This window comes from Triticum dicoccoides, chromosome 1B (assembly GCF_002162155.2).
Source record: "Triticum dicoccoides isolate Atlit2015 ecotype Zavitan chromosome 1B, WEW_v2.0, whole genome shotgun sequence".
Lineage (NCBI taxonomy): Eukaryota > Viridiplantae > Streptophyta > Magnoliopsida > Poales > Poaceae > Triticum > Triticum dicoccoides.
In genome coordinates, this window is record NC_041381.1 from 652075292 (window position 1) to 652092030 (window position 16739).

General features: G+C 42.7%; 1 protein-coding gene across 1 annotated transcript; it reads left to right on the forward strand.

The window, feature by feature from the left end:
* The first annotated feature begins 982 nt into the window (after positions 1-982).
* On the forward strand, positions 983-2557 carry LOC119311191. The gene is made up of 4 exons (XM_037586831.1): positions 983-1333; positions 1434-1632; positions 1779-1976; positions 2122-2557. Exons 1-4 carry the CDS (start codon positions 1029-1031, stop codon positions 2329-2331), a joined length of 912 nt encoding a protein of 303 aa, XP_037442728.1. The 5' UTR covers positions 983-1028; the 3' UTR covers positions 2332-2557.
* The last annotated feature ends 14182 nt before the right edge of the window (positions 2558-16739 follow it).

The following is a 16739-nucleotide window of genomic DNA, read 5'->3' on the forward strand; positions in this document are numbered from 1 at the left end:
GCACATTGAGATTGCTGACATATTTACATAGGGGCTCTCGGTCAAGTTCGTGTACTCCATGCTCGTACTACATCTGAGTTTGCTGACATATTTACAAATGGGATCCGAACTACAGCTTTCACAGACTGTATTGTACTCAGCATTGCATCATAGCGCTCATCACTGTATTGTCTGTTGTAGCGCGCTCCACCTCAGTTGTAGCTGCCGTTAGTCCTTGCACCACTTATATACGGCAGCCTCGCGAATAAATGAATCAAGCTTTCCAGTATTTAGTTCCTCTCTTTTTTGATGGAGCATTCAGTTCCTCTCATTTAACATGGACATCAAGATTCGTTCACTGCTCAGAGCGATATCGGACAGGTGATTTGCAGGTTCACGAGTGTCTATCCCTTGTGGATTCAAGTCAATCAGCAGCAACAGCACACACACTGTTCGCATGTGAAGAACCGCATGCTTATGCACAGATCCAATTATGGAGACCCAATCATGACCACCTGCTTGAGAAGAAGAGACATCAATCAGCTAGTACCCTCACGAAGCAGAAAATCGGGCTCCCAGAAACAAATAAGAAAAGAAAAAACGACATCATTTACCATAAGTGAAACATAAGACATGAGTATGTGTATAGCCGTAGGGACCTCACATACTCACTGGCTTTTACAGTGTGATCATGTAGTTAGCCTCCCTGCGAATCCATGAAATGGGAGCAAGAGGAAGACGACGGTAGTCTCAGTTCCGTTGGGGAGCGAGGCTGCCAAGGTCACGGGCCATTCTTTATATATAGTGAGCCCCAACTAATTTATGTGTGTTGTCCCACCTGCCACATAACTTTTATATTTATTTTTTCAAGAGGAGGTTAAACCCTCGGGCCTCTGCATCATCTTGATGCACACAGCCATTTATACGTGACAAAACCACCAACTACATAATTGGCTATAAATTGCCACCTTCACTCTTTCATTTCCTCACCAAACACAATCAATCCTGCCTTGATTGCTTAGCTTTAGCTCCTCACACATCCCATAGCCATGGCCGCCACTGACCCTTCCTACTACCAGAGTGGTGTTTGCCAATCCATCACACAGAAGCAGCATCTCTTCCACTTATACATGAACCAGATTGCCGAAGGAACCCCAAATGCCAACCAAAAAGTCATTGTGAATCCAGGTCTTCCTATGGATTTTGGTGTAACCGTTGCAAATGACTGGACCATAAGCGATGGTCCAGCCGCCAATGCAAACCCTATCGCACGTGCTCGTGGCATGCACATGGGTGATGGTAAAGCCGACGTAAACTGGTTATTCTGTCACAATATATTGTTTACTGATACCAGGTTGGTTTGCCACCCTTTTGAGATGTTAGGGTCTAAATTAGCTTATGTTGTATCTATATCTTTTTGTGCTAATTTTTGTGATTTCCACTTCACTTATTAGGTTTAAGGGGTCCAGCCTTAAGGTTCTTGGAGACTTTGTAGCCAACAAAGATAGTGAATGGGCAATTGTAGGTGGAACTGGAGAATTTGCATATGCACAAGGTGTTGTCGTCGCCAAAGTAATCCAAAATATACAGCCTACTCCCGGGCGTACTTGGGAGCTTCGTATCAGTGCTTTCTGTCTGTGCATCCCCAACATGGTGAGATACATTTATCATTAATTGTTTTCCTATGTTAAGTACACAAATATGGTATAATTAAAAATAGTATCTCACTTAGTAACTTGGATTTACACATATATTATTGTTTTTTATGATATCAATGACGCTTGATCACCTATGCCCAGACCCCAGTGAACAAGATGGGGCCTTGGGGAGCAGACGGAGGGACAGCCTTTGACATCACGGAGCTGCCTCGTTCTCTTCAAACCATGACAATTCGATGTGGTGACGTGATTAACTCAATTGGGTTTTCGTACACTGACCAAGCTGGTCAGAAGAAAATTGCTGGACCGTGGGGTGGTGATGGTGCACTTAGTGTGACGGTGAGTCATTCTTTTTGGATTATTCCAATGTAATTTCTTCAATGTTTTCTGCCAAATAACTTTAATCTCACACCCTGTACATGTACTGAGTTTAAATTAAAGTGCCATATGGCGAACTATATGCTGACGCACTCTTCTCTTGCAGATCAAGCTTGCTCCTTCCGAGTTCATGAAGCAAGTTCTTGGAACAACTGATGCAGTTGCAGGAGTGACTGTTGTTACATCACTTACTTTGGTCAGCAGCGTCATGACATATGGGCCTTTTGGAAAAGCAAATGGCACTCCTTTTTGCAGCCAGGTTCCAGATAGTAACACTATTGCGGGGGTTCTATGCGCGTGCTGGGGGGTCTGTTAATGCACTTGGAGTTTACGCGTGCCCAATTTAGCACAGTGGATGTGCTATGTGGCATGAGAATCTTCATGGCTCTGGTCGACGACTCTCTTCTATTTCCAGTATTCCAACAATGGAGAAGGATTGTCCTTGTCGTGCTCTTGTGTACTATTTATTTTCCTTCTCATTATGTGTGCTTTCCTCTATTGTGTACACGTATTTCCTTGAAAAATAAATGATATTCTCTCCATTGATGATAATTTGATCCCTCTCTGTTATGCATATATTAAGTAAAGTTAGATGAACGGTTTTTGAAAAATCATAGACGTAACTTCTACCATCAGAAAAAAGGACAAGTTTAGGTCTCTAACTGGGCAAAACACTGTAGCATACAATTCGAGGTGGTAAGGACGTGGTCATGAATGTGGATAAAATTCTACTTGCCGGGGAGGCGTCAGGAGCATGTCGAATCATCCTTTGGCAAGCGGGATTGAACCTTTAACTTGCTGAGAAACTGTCGGACACTGCTGAAATTACACCCTACGTCGAGTGCCAGAAATACTCGGCAAAGGACCAAATATACCAAGGCGCCCTTTTACTTCTTTATTAGTTACTTATTATTCTGGGTGCACTCCAATGTTTGACGATGCAGTTATGGTAGACTAGATATTTATCTACATCTACATCTACGCTACTATTAAAAGAGCAAAAATAAACTCTGCTAACCCGCATTTTTTTTATAAATTCTCTTAAAGCAACACAGTAAACTGAACATGAGATAACTAGGACCTTTGATTAAATCAATTTAAACACATCCTACCGCCATATTACGTCTCAGATCAAATGTTGTGCCCGCATACGCCGTGGACCGCCAGCGTTCGCATAATGTGATCACTACGGGCAAGCTCGCAACGCCCTGATTTGTGGATCGAGTAAAATGCACTAGTGGTCACTGAACTTGTGTCGATAGCTCACTTTTGACACTGTACTTAAGAATACGGTCTAAATACGACTTTGGAGAAATACAATATGGTCACTGGTCACAGCCTTTACAGCACAAGGACTCTTCTTCATCTCCGTTTCTGCATGGTTTCTTGGACGGCGTCGTGTCTACAGAACACAGGCATGCGTTTGAAGAAAGACCAGAGCCACGGGAAGCTTCCGACCTACACTTCGTCGATCGATCAACGTCAGATCACGTACACTGATACGGCCCAAGCGACGGCGGCCCCTGTCCTCCCAGTCTCCGCGCCTCCGTCCCACACTTCGTCCGCGCCAGCGTTTGCAGAGGCGTCGCCTCGGGTGATGTCTAACAGGCTGGCCGAGGAGAGGTTGGCTGCCGTCACTCCGAGCTGTTCTGCGACCCAGGCCCATCCCCGTTGCGCATTCTCAGCCTTCCACCAAGACTGCTACTCCACCTCGGCGGAGTCGACGGCACCCGGTGGATGCAGAGGGAGCGACAACAACGGACGAGGATTCACTTTCAAAGGCAATGCATCTTAAGGCATCATATAAATCTTTCTGTCTTTTTTGTCCCCGCAAATGTCTTCTAAATTGACTAGCAAAGGCATGGTTTTGGGTAACAACGAGAAAGAAGTTAATGTGTCGACTAAAGCTCTGAGACATGGAGTATGACCGTCTAACGGTAACACCTAAAGTCTTGGGCAAGTCGGACAACTCTCAACTAGAGGATGAGGATGTGGATGCCACTATTGATGGTCATCTTCTCTCTCATATAGTTGGTGAGGTGTCGGAAGTAGTTTTAGATGTGGCTGGGCTAAGTTCCTTGTATGAACTCAAAGCATCTGGCCGTAAATCTAAATCTTCTCGCAGAAAGAAGTGTCAGTCGCCTTGTAAAAAGGCGAAAGTGTCTAAATCTCCAAATGTTTCCCAAATGCATGGCCTGTTTTTGAATAGCAGAGGTCTTGGTGACTTGGCTAACATTTACATATCGCTGGATGTTCTAGGGATCATAAGTTGGATTTTTTGGCCATTTCTGAAATGGGGAAACAAGATTTCTCGGTGAGTTTATTTAACCGCCTTTCTGGAGGCATAGATTTCTCGTGGGTGTCTCGTCCACCACGTGGCAGATCTGGGGGCATATTACTTGGCGTGAGAATGGAAACAATGAAAGTGTTGGCAAGTTCAGATGGAGAGTATCATATTAAACTCCATATCCTCAACAAACCTCATAACTTTACATGGACTCTTGTCCCCATGTATGGCGCAACCCAGGAAGAATTTGAAGCTGATTTTCTTTGTGAATTGGTTAATCTGGCAAAGGACAATCCATATCCTATTCTAATAGGAGGAGATTTTAATTTGCTAAGATTTCCTCACGAGAAAAGCAAAGGCAGGTTCGACAATCACTGGCGTTTCTTATTCAACGCTGTCATTGACAGTCTCGATTTAAGAGAGGTTTCCATGATAGGAAGACAGTTCACTTGGGCGAGCAGTCTTCCAGAATTGACATACGAGAAACTAGATCGCGAGCTTATTGATACTGAATGGGAATCGAAGTTCCCTATGGTAACAGTGTGGGTGCTAGAATGTATCGAGACTTTGCCGGATCATGCCCCAATCCCTATAACCACTGGTTAGCCTAGACCTAAGTGTAAACGCCACTACAAGTTTGAACTTGGATAGTTACATAGGGATGGTATCCATGATATGCTGAAAAGGTGTGGGAAAGATCTATCTCGCATCAGACCCCAATCCAAAGACGAATAACAAAATGCGTGCATACACAGATTCCTAGGAGGAAGGGCTAGACATAGGTCTGGTATCTTGAAAAAGAAAAAGCTTCGGTTGTCATCTATTGTTGATGAATTAGAGGCCCTTGCAGAGGTACGACCATTATCCCTGCAAGAAATTGAGCTAAAAAGCCAATCAAGTGCACAGATTGCAAAGTTATTACGAGAAGAGGAGTTCAAATGGTACCAACGATCAAACGCTCAATTTATCGTGGAAGGAGATTCGAACACAAGTTACTTTCAAGGTGTCGCTAATGGAAGATATAGGAAGAAACCTATTCATTCTCTTGTACAGGATGAGGGTACGATCGAGGACCATGAGCAAATAAAATTGTACATTACCAATTACAATAAAGTTTTGTTTGGTGCACCAGAAGAAGACAACTTCTCTCTGGATGAGTCCCGAACAGAGGATATACCCCTCGTTTCTGTTGAGGAAAACCATCTTCTTACAGCTCCCTATACCGAGGAGGAAATAAAGAAGGCAGTTTTCCAAATGGAACACAACAAAGCCCCAGGGCCGGATGGCTTTCGAGCTGAGTTCGACCAGCACTTTTGGGATGTCATCAAGTTGTACCTGCTAGAACTATTTGGCTACTTTCATGCCGGACAGTTAGATCTATTCCATCTAAATTTTGGTGAGATAACTTTACTACCTAAGGTTAATGTGGCAGAAATGATACAACAGTATAGACCTATCTGCCTCCTTAACGTTACACTTAAATTTTCATGAAAACCGCTACTCTTAGGCTGAATTCGATGGCCGGTCATGTGGTTCGCCCTTCACAAACTGCTTTTATGCAAGCACATCCTAGATGGAGTTGTAATCCTTCATGAAATAGTTCATGAACTATGGAGGGAAAAATTGAATTGGGTTATTTTCAAAATTGACTATGAAAAGGCTTATGACAAAGTCAAGTGGTCTTTTCTCTAGTAGAATCCCGTAATGAAAGGATTTTGTGTAGACTGGTGGGCTCTCATCCAATGTTTCGTCTCTAGAGGTAGTGTGGCCATCAAAGTGAATGATGATGTTGGCAGATACTTCCAAACGATAAAAGGATTGAGACAAGGCGACTCAATATTGCTAATACTATTTAACATAGTGGCCGTCATGATTGAGTGCACAAAAATTGAGGGTCTAATTGACGGGGTAGTTCCTCATCTAGTTGATGATGGACTTTCTATCCTTTAATATGCCTACAATAGAATTCTCTTGATGGAACATGACATCGAAAAAGAAAGAAATCTGAAATTAATCCTGTCAGCCTTCGAGCAACTTTCGGGTCTTAAGATAAACTTCCACAAGAGTGAATTGCTTTGTTTTGGTGAGGCTCGGGACGAGGCCCAACAATATGCTGAAATATTCTGCTGTGGACAGGGTCAGTTTCTGATTCGCTGTCTAGGTATTCCGATAAATTATCGGAGACTTACATATACTGATGGAAACATGTCGAGAGAGACTGCAAAAACGTTTCAGCAGTTGGAAAGGAAAATTGCTATCTCTGGCTGGTAGATTAGTCCTCATAAATTCAGTATTCAGTAATATGGTACAGTATATGATATCATTCTTCCTATTGCCCAAAGGGGTCTTACAACGTTTGGATTATTTCCAATCAAGATTCTTTTGGCAAGGTGACAGTGAGAAGAAGAAATATCAGCTGGCTAACTGGAGTGTGGTTTCCCGTCCCAAAGATATGGGCGGCTAGGTATTCCTGGCCTTGAGGTCAAAAGTACAGCCTGTGTAAATGGCTTTTTAAGTTACTTACCGAACATGTTGTGTTGCAAACCCTCCTGAAAAGAAAATATATAGACTCAAATGCAATATCCCAAGTTAGTTGGGAACCCAGGGAGTCGCACTTTTGGGCTGGTCTAATGCCTATCAGAAACACTTCTTCTGTTTTGGGTCATTTTCTATTAAGTATGGTTGGGAAATTCGTTTCTAAGAGGATAAGTGGCTGTGAAATGCTACTCTCGGGGAACAATATCTAGCTTTATACAACATTGTGCGTCACAAAGGCGATACTATCACCCTGGTGTTGGAATCTTTCCCACCAAATGTGACATTCAGGAGAGATTTAATCGACCCCAGACTTGCATCGTGGAACACTTTATTGCAGCGCTGGACAACGGTACAACTGTCACAGGCCGCCGATAAGTTTCGTTGGAAATTACATGACAGTGGTAAATTCTCTATGGATTCCATGTATAAAGCTCTAGTCCATCTGATTGTTCCAGTTAATAATAATAAGAAGATCTAAAAGATGAAGATACCACTCAAAAATAATTTTTTTGCATGGTATCTCCGTTGAGAAGTCATTCTTATAAAAGATAAGTTTGTTAAGAGGAATTCGCAAGGAAGTACGAGATGTGTTTTTTGTCATCAAGATGAGATAATTAAACATTTATTCTTCGAATGCAAATTCCCTCGAACTATATGGTTAGTCATCCAAGTAGTTTCTGGCCTGTCTCCTCCGTGTAGTGTTACTAATATATTAGGAAATTGGCTACATGGAGTTGATCACATGTTTAGGATTCTTATTAGGATTGGAGCGCTAGCCATTATTTCGTCGCTTTGGCTACGTAGAAATGACAAGGTTTTTAATGATAAAAATTCATCTCTTATGCAGGTAATCTATAGGTGCACCGGTACTCTCTGCTTATGGTCATCTCTAGATCGTGTGGAGTTTCGCGACCTGTTTACTCGGTGTGTGCACGCTTTAAGGATAGATATGGCGAAGGATATTTTTATCCAACATGGATGGCACCGTGATCTACGGATTGGACCTCCGTCTACTTAGGCTTTATACACTTTCTTCAAGATTACTTATATTCCTCCTTTTTTTCTTGTCCTTTGTGTTGTTGCGGCCGTGTGCAACCTAGATATGCAGGGGCCGGTTGTAATGCTTAAACCTTTTAAGTAATAAATCGCCTTGATCGAAAAAATACAATTACAGATGATTATACGGTCGCTCACTGTATTGCTTCGTATTTTGTCCAGTTGACTGGTCGAAAGCGCAGGTCCTCTCTCTTTCTTCCTTGGGACCCAACTGTCACTAGTTGAAACAAATAAATTAGAGGACACAAAATTATGCGTAGATAAGACTCGAACTAAGACACGTCGTTGCAAACCCATGCAGTAGCCGATTGACCACCCATTCCACCGATAAGAACGTCGAGCGACCGCTTATTCTTTTATTTTCGTGTGTGTGAGAATAGCGACCACTAGCTTATTCTACGGACGCACACAACACATTTAGGATCATTCGCGATTATCCGGTTTGTAAATGCTATTGTCGCTCCACCAGTCACTCATTCATGGACATCTCGCATTCATTTGAGGTGAGTGCCCTCCAATCACACACGATATTTCCTTTCAATTCATTTCCGGCAAGATATGGGAAGCTAAACATGCAAGGAGAATGGTACGGTCACACCATTTTGCAGTTCAGTCACAAGCTAAAAATGGCATGATATACGTCCTGAATGATAAATGCCATCGAACATTTCGTTCAAAAAAGTACAGAGAAATTTTAAAAAATTCTGGAATTTTGGGATATCAACCTTGGGTTCCCGGTCTAACCAGTGTGAAATTTCGTAAAAAACAGCAGGAAACTATTCATGGCAAAAAAGACAAAAAAATTCTATGAATAGAAAAACATTGTTTGGATGGATTTTTGTTCACACAGTATTTCCTTCGCCATAGATACGTTTTTTTATATTTTTTCACGAAGTTTCACACGGAGTAGATCGGGGACCCAGGTTTGGTATGCCCAAACTTCAGATTTTTTTTCATTCTTTTGGTATTTTTTAACATTAATTTTCGTATAGGGGTGTGGAGCACCCAATAGCTCCTGTATCCTGCATAGAAGTCCTATATATAGTGCCCTTGGATGTTAATGTGGCCATGATATGAGTTCAGATTTGTTTACGTCTTTAGCTTCAGAACATCTAAAATATTGAAGGAAAACGAAAACCTGAGAGTCAAAGGGGTCAAGGAAAAATTAGCTGAAAACCACCGGCGATCTTGTGTCCTACTTTGTCCACTTGAAGTTCGATTGCCATTTGACAGAGACTACAGTGATGGCACTGGAGTTGAAATCTATAATGGTCTTGGTAGCTCTTGGGAGAACATCCCTACACGACGGCTGCTTAGTTACGATGAATTTTATGGTCATATGCCATGTCTGAATGAAGGTTGTACTGACAACACTAGTCCTCGGCATCATCGAATCTGCCACGTTCTCCTCCACATGAATTTACATCCAAGTCCCTCATCTAAGCTTTCTCTCGTCACAGCTGGCTTCATAGTTTCATGGTGTAGGGATTAGTTGGTAGAGAGTGGTACATCCAGAGAGAAATATCCCTTTACTCGAGGTTGAAAGCAGTTATCTTTACACCATCGGTTTTCACTTTATAGGCACTCATGTTTGATGGTTGCGGTTATGGTAGAACATACATGCTTAACTTGCAAAGGAAAATGTATAAAATATGATCATTCATACACATTTATTTGCAGGTAATAAAAATATTTCCAACCAATTATAAAATTATTAAGTACTCTTAGTATCTGGGAGTCCCTAGCAATGTGAAGATGATATATTAATACTAATGAATGGACATGGTTTTGTTTTGGTCACACCAAGATAACTCAAACACCCACTCGCTTAGTTACTTGCATATCAACATATTTATAAACACATTTGATAAAAAAAATCACTTCTTCGCTTTGCTGGTAATGTGCAACTTCCACTCTTTTGATTATATTTTGCATTTTAGTAGTCCCGGCTTCTTTTTGAAAAGAAGACTACTTTTCCTGCTAAGATTAGAACAGTAGTAAGAGCATCTCTAACAGAACCTGCAAACCGGCAGTCCGCTGTAATAACCAGCGGTTTGCGGGATCAATATGTGTGGGATTTCTCAACACATATATGTGTGGGATTTCACCCAATTTTTTCGCATCCCCTTTCGGTTGGCACGAACCCACTTCCGCCGGCTTCAGTTCCAACCTCCCGCCCAGCCGCCACAATCCATCCTCGGACCCCGCCGCCCGGCCTCGCGGTGCCGGAATTCAGCCGGATGGAGTACCCGCCTCCCTCCGGTGCGCCATACCATGCCCACCGCCGCCTCCACCGCCGCCACTCGGTCCGTCCAGGCCTCGAACTCCTTACGCCGCCACCACCATCAAGAGAAAGCTGTAAGGGAACCATCTTGTTCAAGGTGGCGCAACTTGTTGCGCGGTTGGGAGTTTCGGCCCCGCTCCGGTTCCAAGCGCCAAGAGGAAGACAACCGCCTCCACCGATCCTGCCAGTGCACGGGCGAAGGCCCCAAGGAATAAGGCAATCACGTCAAGGGGTCAGGGTCTTCCTCCGTGTTTGGTCGATCCTGGCATCAACATTGACGACGAAATAGCCGGCCACGCCCACAACGTGTTCGATGAAACGGTCGGGACGTAAAAAAATCTTTTGATTGGTTTGCTCCGGTCATCTATGTTTCGGCCGTTCGGAACACTTGCTTGATCTTTGGGCCTTGATTTTTGTAGCCAAAATGTGCCCTACACATATTTGAAGATGTTGGCTGAGAGCACGGTGAATTTGGGTGCCCGCTTGTCGATTTCGGTAAATCATACGTTGAGGTCGACGCGGAGGTGAATGCTAGGAATAAAGATGATGATGATGTGAAAGAGATCGAGGAGGCCGACTATGATGCTAAGGTGGGGAGGACCGGCAACTACACAAAGACGGAGGATGTGTGCTTAGTTAAAGCATGGCAAAACATCACTCTTGACTCCACTGTCAGCAAGGATCAAACCTATAGCAACTATTGGCAAAGGATTGAGGACCAATATGATCAAATGATGCCATTCCCATCCGGCCGGAGCTTCAAGGGCCTTCAAGGCCATTGGGACGCCATATGTTTGGTTGTTGCTTTATGTATAAAAAATGGGGCGAAAGCCTGTTTTGAGAGAAATAAGTTTCTAGCAGGGGTAGCATTTCTTATTTTTGTTAACAAACGAGGTAAATGCATTTTCTGTCCTTGTGCAATCATGGTTTTAAGACTCGGTACTGATAAATGTGACCAATTCCGGTTTCACACATTTTCATGATTCAGTGGAGCTGGACTATTCTCTTCTTCCTGGCCGATCAAGTGGTGACGCTCATGCGTGACCAGACCAGAACTAGCTGACATAAAATTTATGTTAAGCTCTACTTCTTGAAAGTTGACGACTCGACTCCGAATCATTCAAGACTATAACTAGTTCGCAAATGCAATTGTTATTCAACTACTCACGCATTTATGTAGTTCTCGTAGTTCTTTTAGTGTGAGTTGTCCTCCAGCCAACCACAATGCTTTCATTCATTTTGTTCCTCATGCAACTAAAAAAAATTCGATAAAGGATGTATACATGATTCTGTAGTGTACTCACGTGTTCAAAATGACATGATAAATATCTGCTGAATCGCTTGCTCATACCTATATATCCTATGCTCACACTGTTTTGTTTTCATAGGAAGAGCTAACCAAGACTAGCGATGTATGGAAGTCGTCATATATATACCTTCTGTCCTGGGATATCAATTAAGTGAGTGGGATATGAATACTAATTTGTTTATCTCTTTATCCAGCTTCAAATCGTCTGAAATATTGGAGAAAAACAAAAATACCATGGTAACATTTACTTGTTGTAAATCTGTATTGACTTATGCTAGAAAATAGAGTGTTGTCGATAATTCCAACTACTGTCCTCTTAGACACTCACTTCGAAAAGCCTTTCTGAATTGCAGACCTGACTGTCCATCACCATAGCCGTTTGATACCCACAAAGGATTGTTTGAGAGGTTAACAGCTGTCCTTTCCCAGTGCCTACTTATAGTTTTGTGGTTTCCCATCATATCTAAGACTTGTACAATATTTTGCAGGACCGTCAACTCAGTGGCATTATTTGGTGACAAAGCATGGGATATGATGCTCCCAGTGTAGGGCAACTAAGTGTGGAGTTGTCCTTCGTTGCTAAGAAATTAGCTGGATTAGGTAGCGTGATGGCAAAATTGTGGAGACGAGTGAAGGAGATGTAAATCAATAACGATGGATATAATTGGGATGGCAAAAGTGATTCTTTCTAATGAAAAATCCATATGTGTATGCATGGTTCGATATAGTTTAGCTCACCAAAAAGGTCATTTGTGCATACATGTGTCTTCTCCTGATGCAAACTTTTTTGTTGATAAAGAAATAAATGTGAAATTATCTACCAACGACACTTTGCAGCCACTGCCACTGTTTTCCCCTTGTTGCTGACAGAGATTCTCTCGCCGTTGCCATCAATGTTGCACAGAGCAACAATTGTGGAAAGTCTAGAGAGATATGAACTGAGAAAGCAGAGGGCCACACTAGGGGTAGAACAGAGAAGCATCAAAGCAGATAAAAATTATTCACGAGATATTGTCAGACCCTATTTACCGCGAGCAGTGCAAGACCCTATTGCTGGAACTCTTCTTTTCCTTCACAAGTGGTTTAAATTTTCTAGGGAAAAGGTCATTAACTATTAGTAATTTACCTGTACATGTTTCCATTTCTCAATTGTTCTTGTCTGGGTTTCTTTGCCACAACATGCTGATCTGAAACGACGAGTTGCAGGCTTAGCTCAGGTTAGTCAATTCCAATTTCACGGAGTTGTCATGATCTTTTAAAGAAACATTTATTATGATGCCAATGGACTACTCTATGGCCTTATTCCGTAGTCGAGTGATCGTACACATGAATGAAACTAACATGTCATGTAAATGAAGTTCTTCTACTACTCGAGAGTTGGTGAAATGGACCCATAAGATGGAGCACAATTAGGGGTATCCCCAAGTCTGTGTCTATGTCTTGAACAATACTGTATGAATGGTGATCTCTTTCATTAGCTGTTTTAGCAATGGAATCCTGTTTTTTTCAGAGTCTGTGAGTTGCTCCACATATATTCCTTGCAAAACGATGATGCTTTCTTGCAGGTGCAGGGTCCTCATGGTGCCCCCATGACGTACCTGTTCCCGAGTATATACTTTCCTGCTGAAGGACAAAGCTGTTTCGACGGCACGAAGCAGATATGTCCTTGAGCATTTCCTCTGGTTTAGCATGAGCTGGGATCTATACTAAGATTTGTGAGCTATCTATTTATTTATCTAGTATTTCCATCATTGTTCGGTTGAGAATACATAGGCATTTCATTTGTTGAAGAAATTTCTTCAACGATGGTTTCATCTATTTCAAATTTCAATGCATAGGCCGCCAATGCTGGTTACTGTGGAGTTGCCGGCATGGTGTCGCCAAACCATCCATTTCGCAAGGGAAGTTAAAGCTTGGACTTGTTGAGAAACTTTCCAGCATTCTCTAGTTTGGAGCTAGCTAGGGTAATTGCTTCTGTAACTGAGCTGAACCTGTAGTTGCTCTAAATCGAGATTTTTTGGGGCCTGCGGTGTAGGGTGAGTGCTCTGCTACAAGGCGAGTCGAGCATCAGTGAGTCAAATTCCAGGCCGCACCGAGACGGTCTGATTTGGATTTGGTTTCCTGCTGGTCCATTGGGTCTGTACAACATGGGTCAGTAGCAGTTTATTCTTCATGTTGGCTGTAGCCCAGTGTTGTTGTTTTCTCCGATAAAGGGCGCTTTTATTATCTCAAAATGTAGCATCAAAGTGATACAAAGCATTAAAAGTATCACCCGACCTCTGCATAACTAGGATGCACACAGCCAAATACCAGTAGTCTGATAAGTAGAAAGATAAAAGACCGACAATTCGGCAACAGTAGAGTCCAAAGACCGACACTATGCCTATGTCGAAAGAGATGGTGGACCGAACCGGAGATTATGCTACCATCCATGTTGGGTAAAAACCTCCGTAGCCACCTGCTCCAACAGCGTACACACCGCCTTGAACAGCGGTTGGTACTCCGCTCGTTGTAGCGTACACCACGTACAAAGCGAGTGCGTACAACGGAAAATAACCTGCGTAGGAGAAACAGTTTTGTCATTAAAAACAACATCATTTCTACATAGCCAAAGCGACCATAGTAAGGCATACGCTCCCATCCTTATTAGCGTTTTGTACCTATTTGAAATACCGTCCAGCCAATAACCAAAAATATTGGCAACACTTGTGGGCGGATACAAATTTGACGCTATTTGGATGGCTGACCACGTAGAACGCGCAAACTTACAGTGAAAAAAGAGGTGTTTAATTGTCTCGTCGTGAGTACAAAAATAACACTTCTTACTTCCCAACTAGTTGTGTCGTGCGAGGTTGTCTTTTGTTAGCACAACTCGCCTACGGAGATACCACATGAATATTTTGACTTTAAGTGGTACCTTCTCTTTCCAATTTTTTTTGTTATTACTCACTGGTACCTCAGAATGCATGAGTGCACGATACATAGAGTCTACTGTGAAAGATCCCGATGTAGTAAGGTTCCAGCGAAACACATCACGACCTTGTGTCAGGATAATCGAATCCAGACGGGACAATAGATTATTCCATGACATAAGTCGGGTGCCGATCAAATCCCGCCTGAACGAAATATTTGGCGGGGATGAGCTAAGTACTTGCGCAATAGTATTATTTTTATCGCGTGCAATGTTGTATAAGGCTGGGTATTGTTCTCGGAGGCTAGCATTGCCTAGCCAGATGTCTTCCAAAAAATGAATCTCCGACCCGTCCTTTATCGCGAAAGACCCAAAGTGAAAGAGATGTTTCTTTGCCGCCATTAGGCCGGCCCAAAAGTGTGAGTCTCCAGGTTTCCAATATACCTGAGACACCGCCTTTTGGCCTATATACTTATTGCGCAGCATGATTTGCCAAACACCATCCTCAGTAAGAAGTTTGAACAACCATTTACTAAGTAGGGCCTCATTCTTGACCTGCAGGTCATGAATACCAAGGCCGCCCTGGTCTTTCGGCCTACAAACCACACTCCATTTGGCCAGCCTATATTTTTTCTTCTCACCATCTCCTTGCCAAAAGAACCTGGACCTAAAATAGTCCAGTCTTTGCAAGACCCCTTTTGGGAGCTGGAAGAATGAAAGCATATAGAGAACCATATTTGTGAGGACAGAGTTTACTAAAACCAATCGTCCTCCAACCAAGAGCAACTTGCCTTTCCAGCTGCTCAAGCGTTTCTCTAGCCGCTCCTCTACATGCTTCCACTCTGCAATGGTGAGACACCGATAATGAATTGGTATTTCCAAATATTTAATTGGGAATTGTCCATGTGCATAACCAAAAAGGTCAGCATAATCGGCCGCTGCCTCAATGGCTTCTCCAAAGCAGAACAATTCACTTTTATCGAAGTTAATCTTAAGACCCGACATTTGCTCAAACGCTGACAACAGAAGTTTCAGGTTTCTAGCCTTGTCTAGGTCATGTTCCATAAAGAGAATTGTGTCATCGGCATATTGCAGAATAGAGAGACCACCATCCACTAGATGTGGCACTACTCCTGTAATCTGCCCGTCTTGCTTGGTGCGCTCAATCAGAATAGCCAACATGTCAGCCACAATGTTAAATAATATTGGAGATATGGCATCACCCTGTCGTAGTCCTTTTTTTGTCTGAAAGTAATGGCCGACATCATCGTTGACTTTGATGGCCACACTACCTCCAGTTACAAAATTGTGGATCCACTTGCACCATTTATCGGAGAAGCCTTTCATCCTTAGGGCCTGTTGGAGGAAAGACCATTTGACCTTGTCATAGGCTTTTTCAAAGTCTATTTTGAATACTACTCCACTCATATTTTTTTGGTGCATCTCATGGACGGTGTCATGCAGGATTACTACGCCATCGAGTATGTTCCTTCATTGCATGAAAGTTGTTTGAGATGGCAGAACAACATGGTCAGCTACCGAGTTTAATCTATTCGTCGCCACTTTGGTGAAAATCTTGAAGCTGACATTAAGGAGGCATATGGGTCTGAACTGTTGAATCCTTCGGCCTCCTTAATCTTCGGCGACAAGACAATCTCGCCAAAATTAAGTCTAAATAGGTCAAGTCGGTGGGCATGAAAACAATTGAATAACTCCAAAAGGTCAGACTTGATGATATCCCAGAAATTCTGATAGAATTCTGCGGGGAAACCATCAGGGCCTGGAGCTTTGTTATAGCCCAGTGTTGTAGGTATCTGAATATCTTGCTGCCTGCTTGTGAGAGAGTAGGACATGGATGGATGTTTGTTGCCGGCCGGCTGATGCAGTAGGAGTCGAAAGAGCAAGCTGGGGTTGCACAGTATGCACTTCATTGAATAAGCAATGCATGTTCGGCAGTAGTATTATGAAAGAGTTTGTGTCCTTCGATTATTTTTTGTGCTGCTTCAGTCAGCCCTCCTACTTTTATAGACTAGTGTTATTAGTAATGCTCTTCACCCAAGATCTCGGTTTCCTGTCTCTCTCTCTCACATTGGACTATACTAAATCTTCCTGATAAAAGTCTTTGTCCACTTGTCTGCAAGCAGAGAAAAGTGTCCTAAGAATTTGAGGTGTACTCGTATGATGAAAGAAATGATAACAACTCCTTACTGACTTGGTCAATACCTATCACATGCTTACGAGGATGTAAAATAATGAAATCAAATGCGGTTAGCAGTAATATGACAATTAGAAACGGAGCTGCACCGGCAATTGGCACTTTGCCTTCTCTTCACAATTAA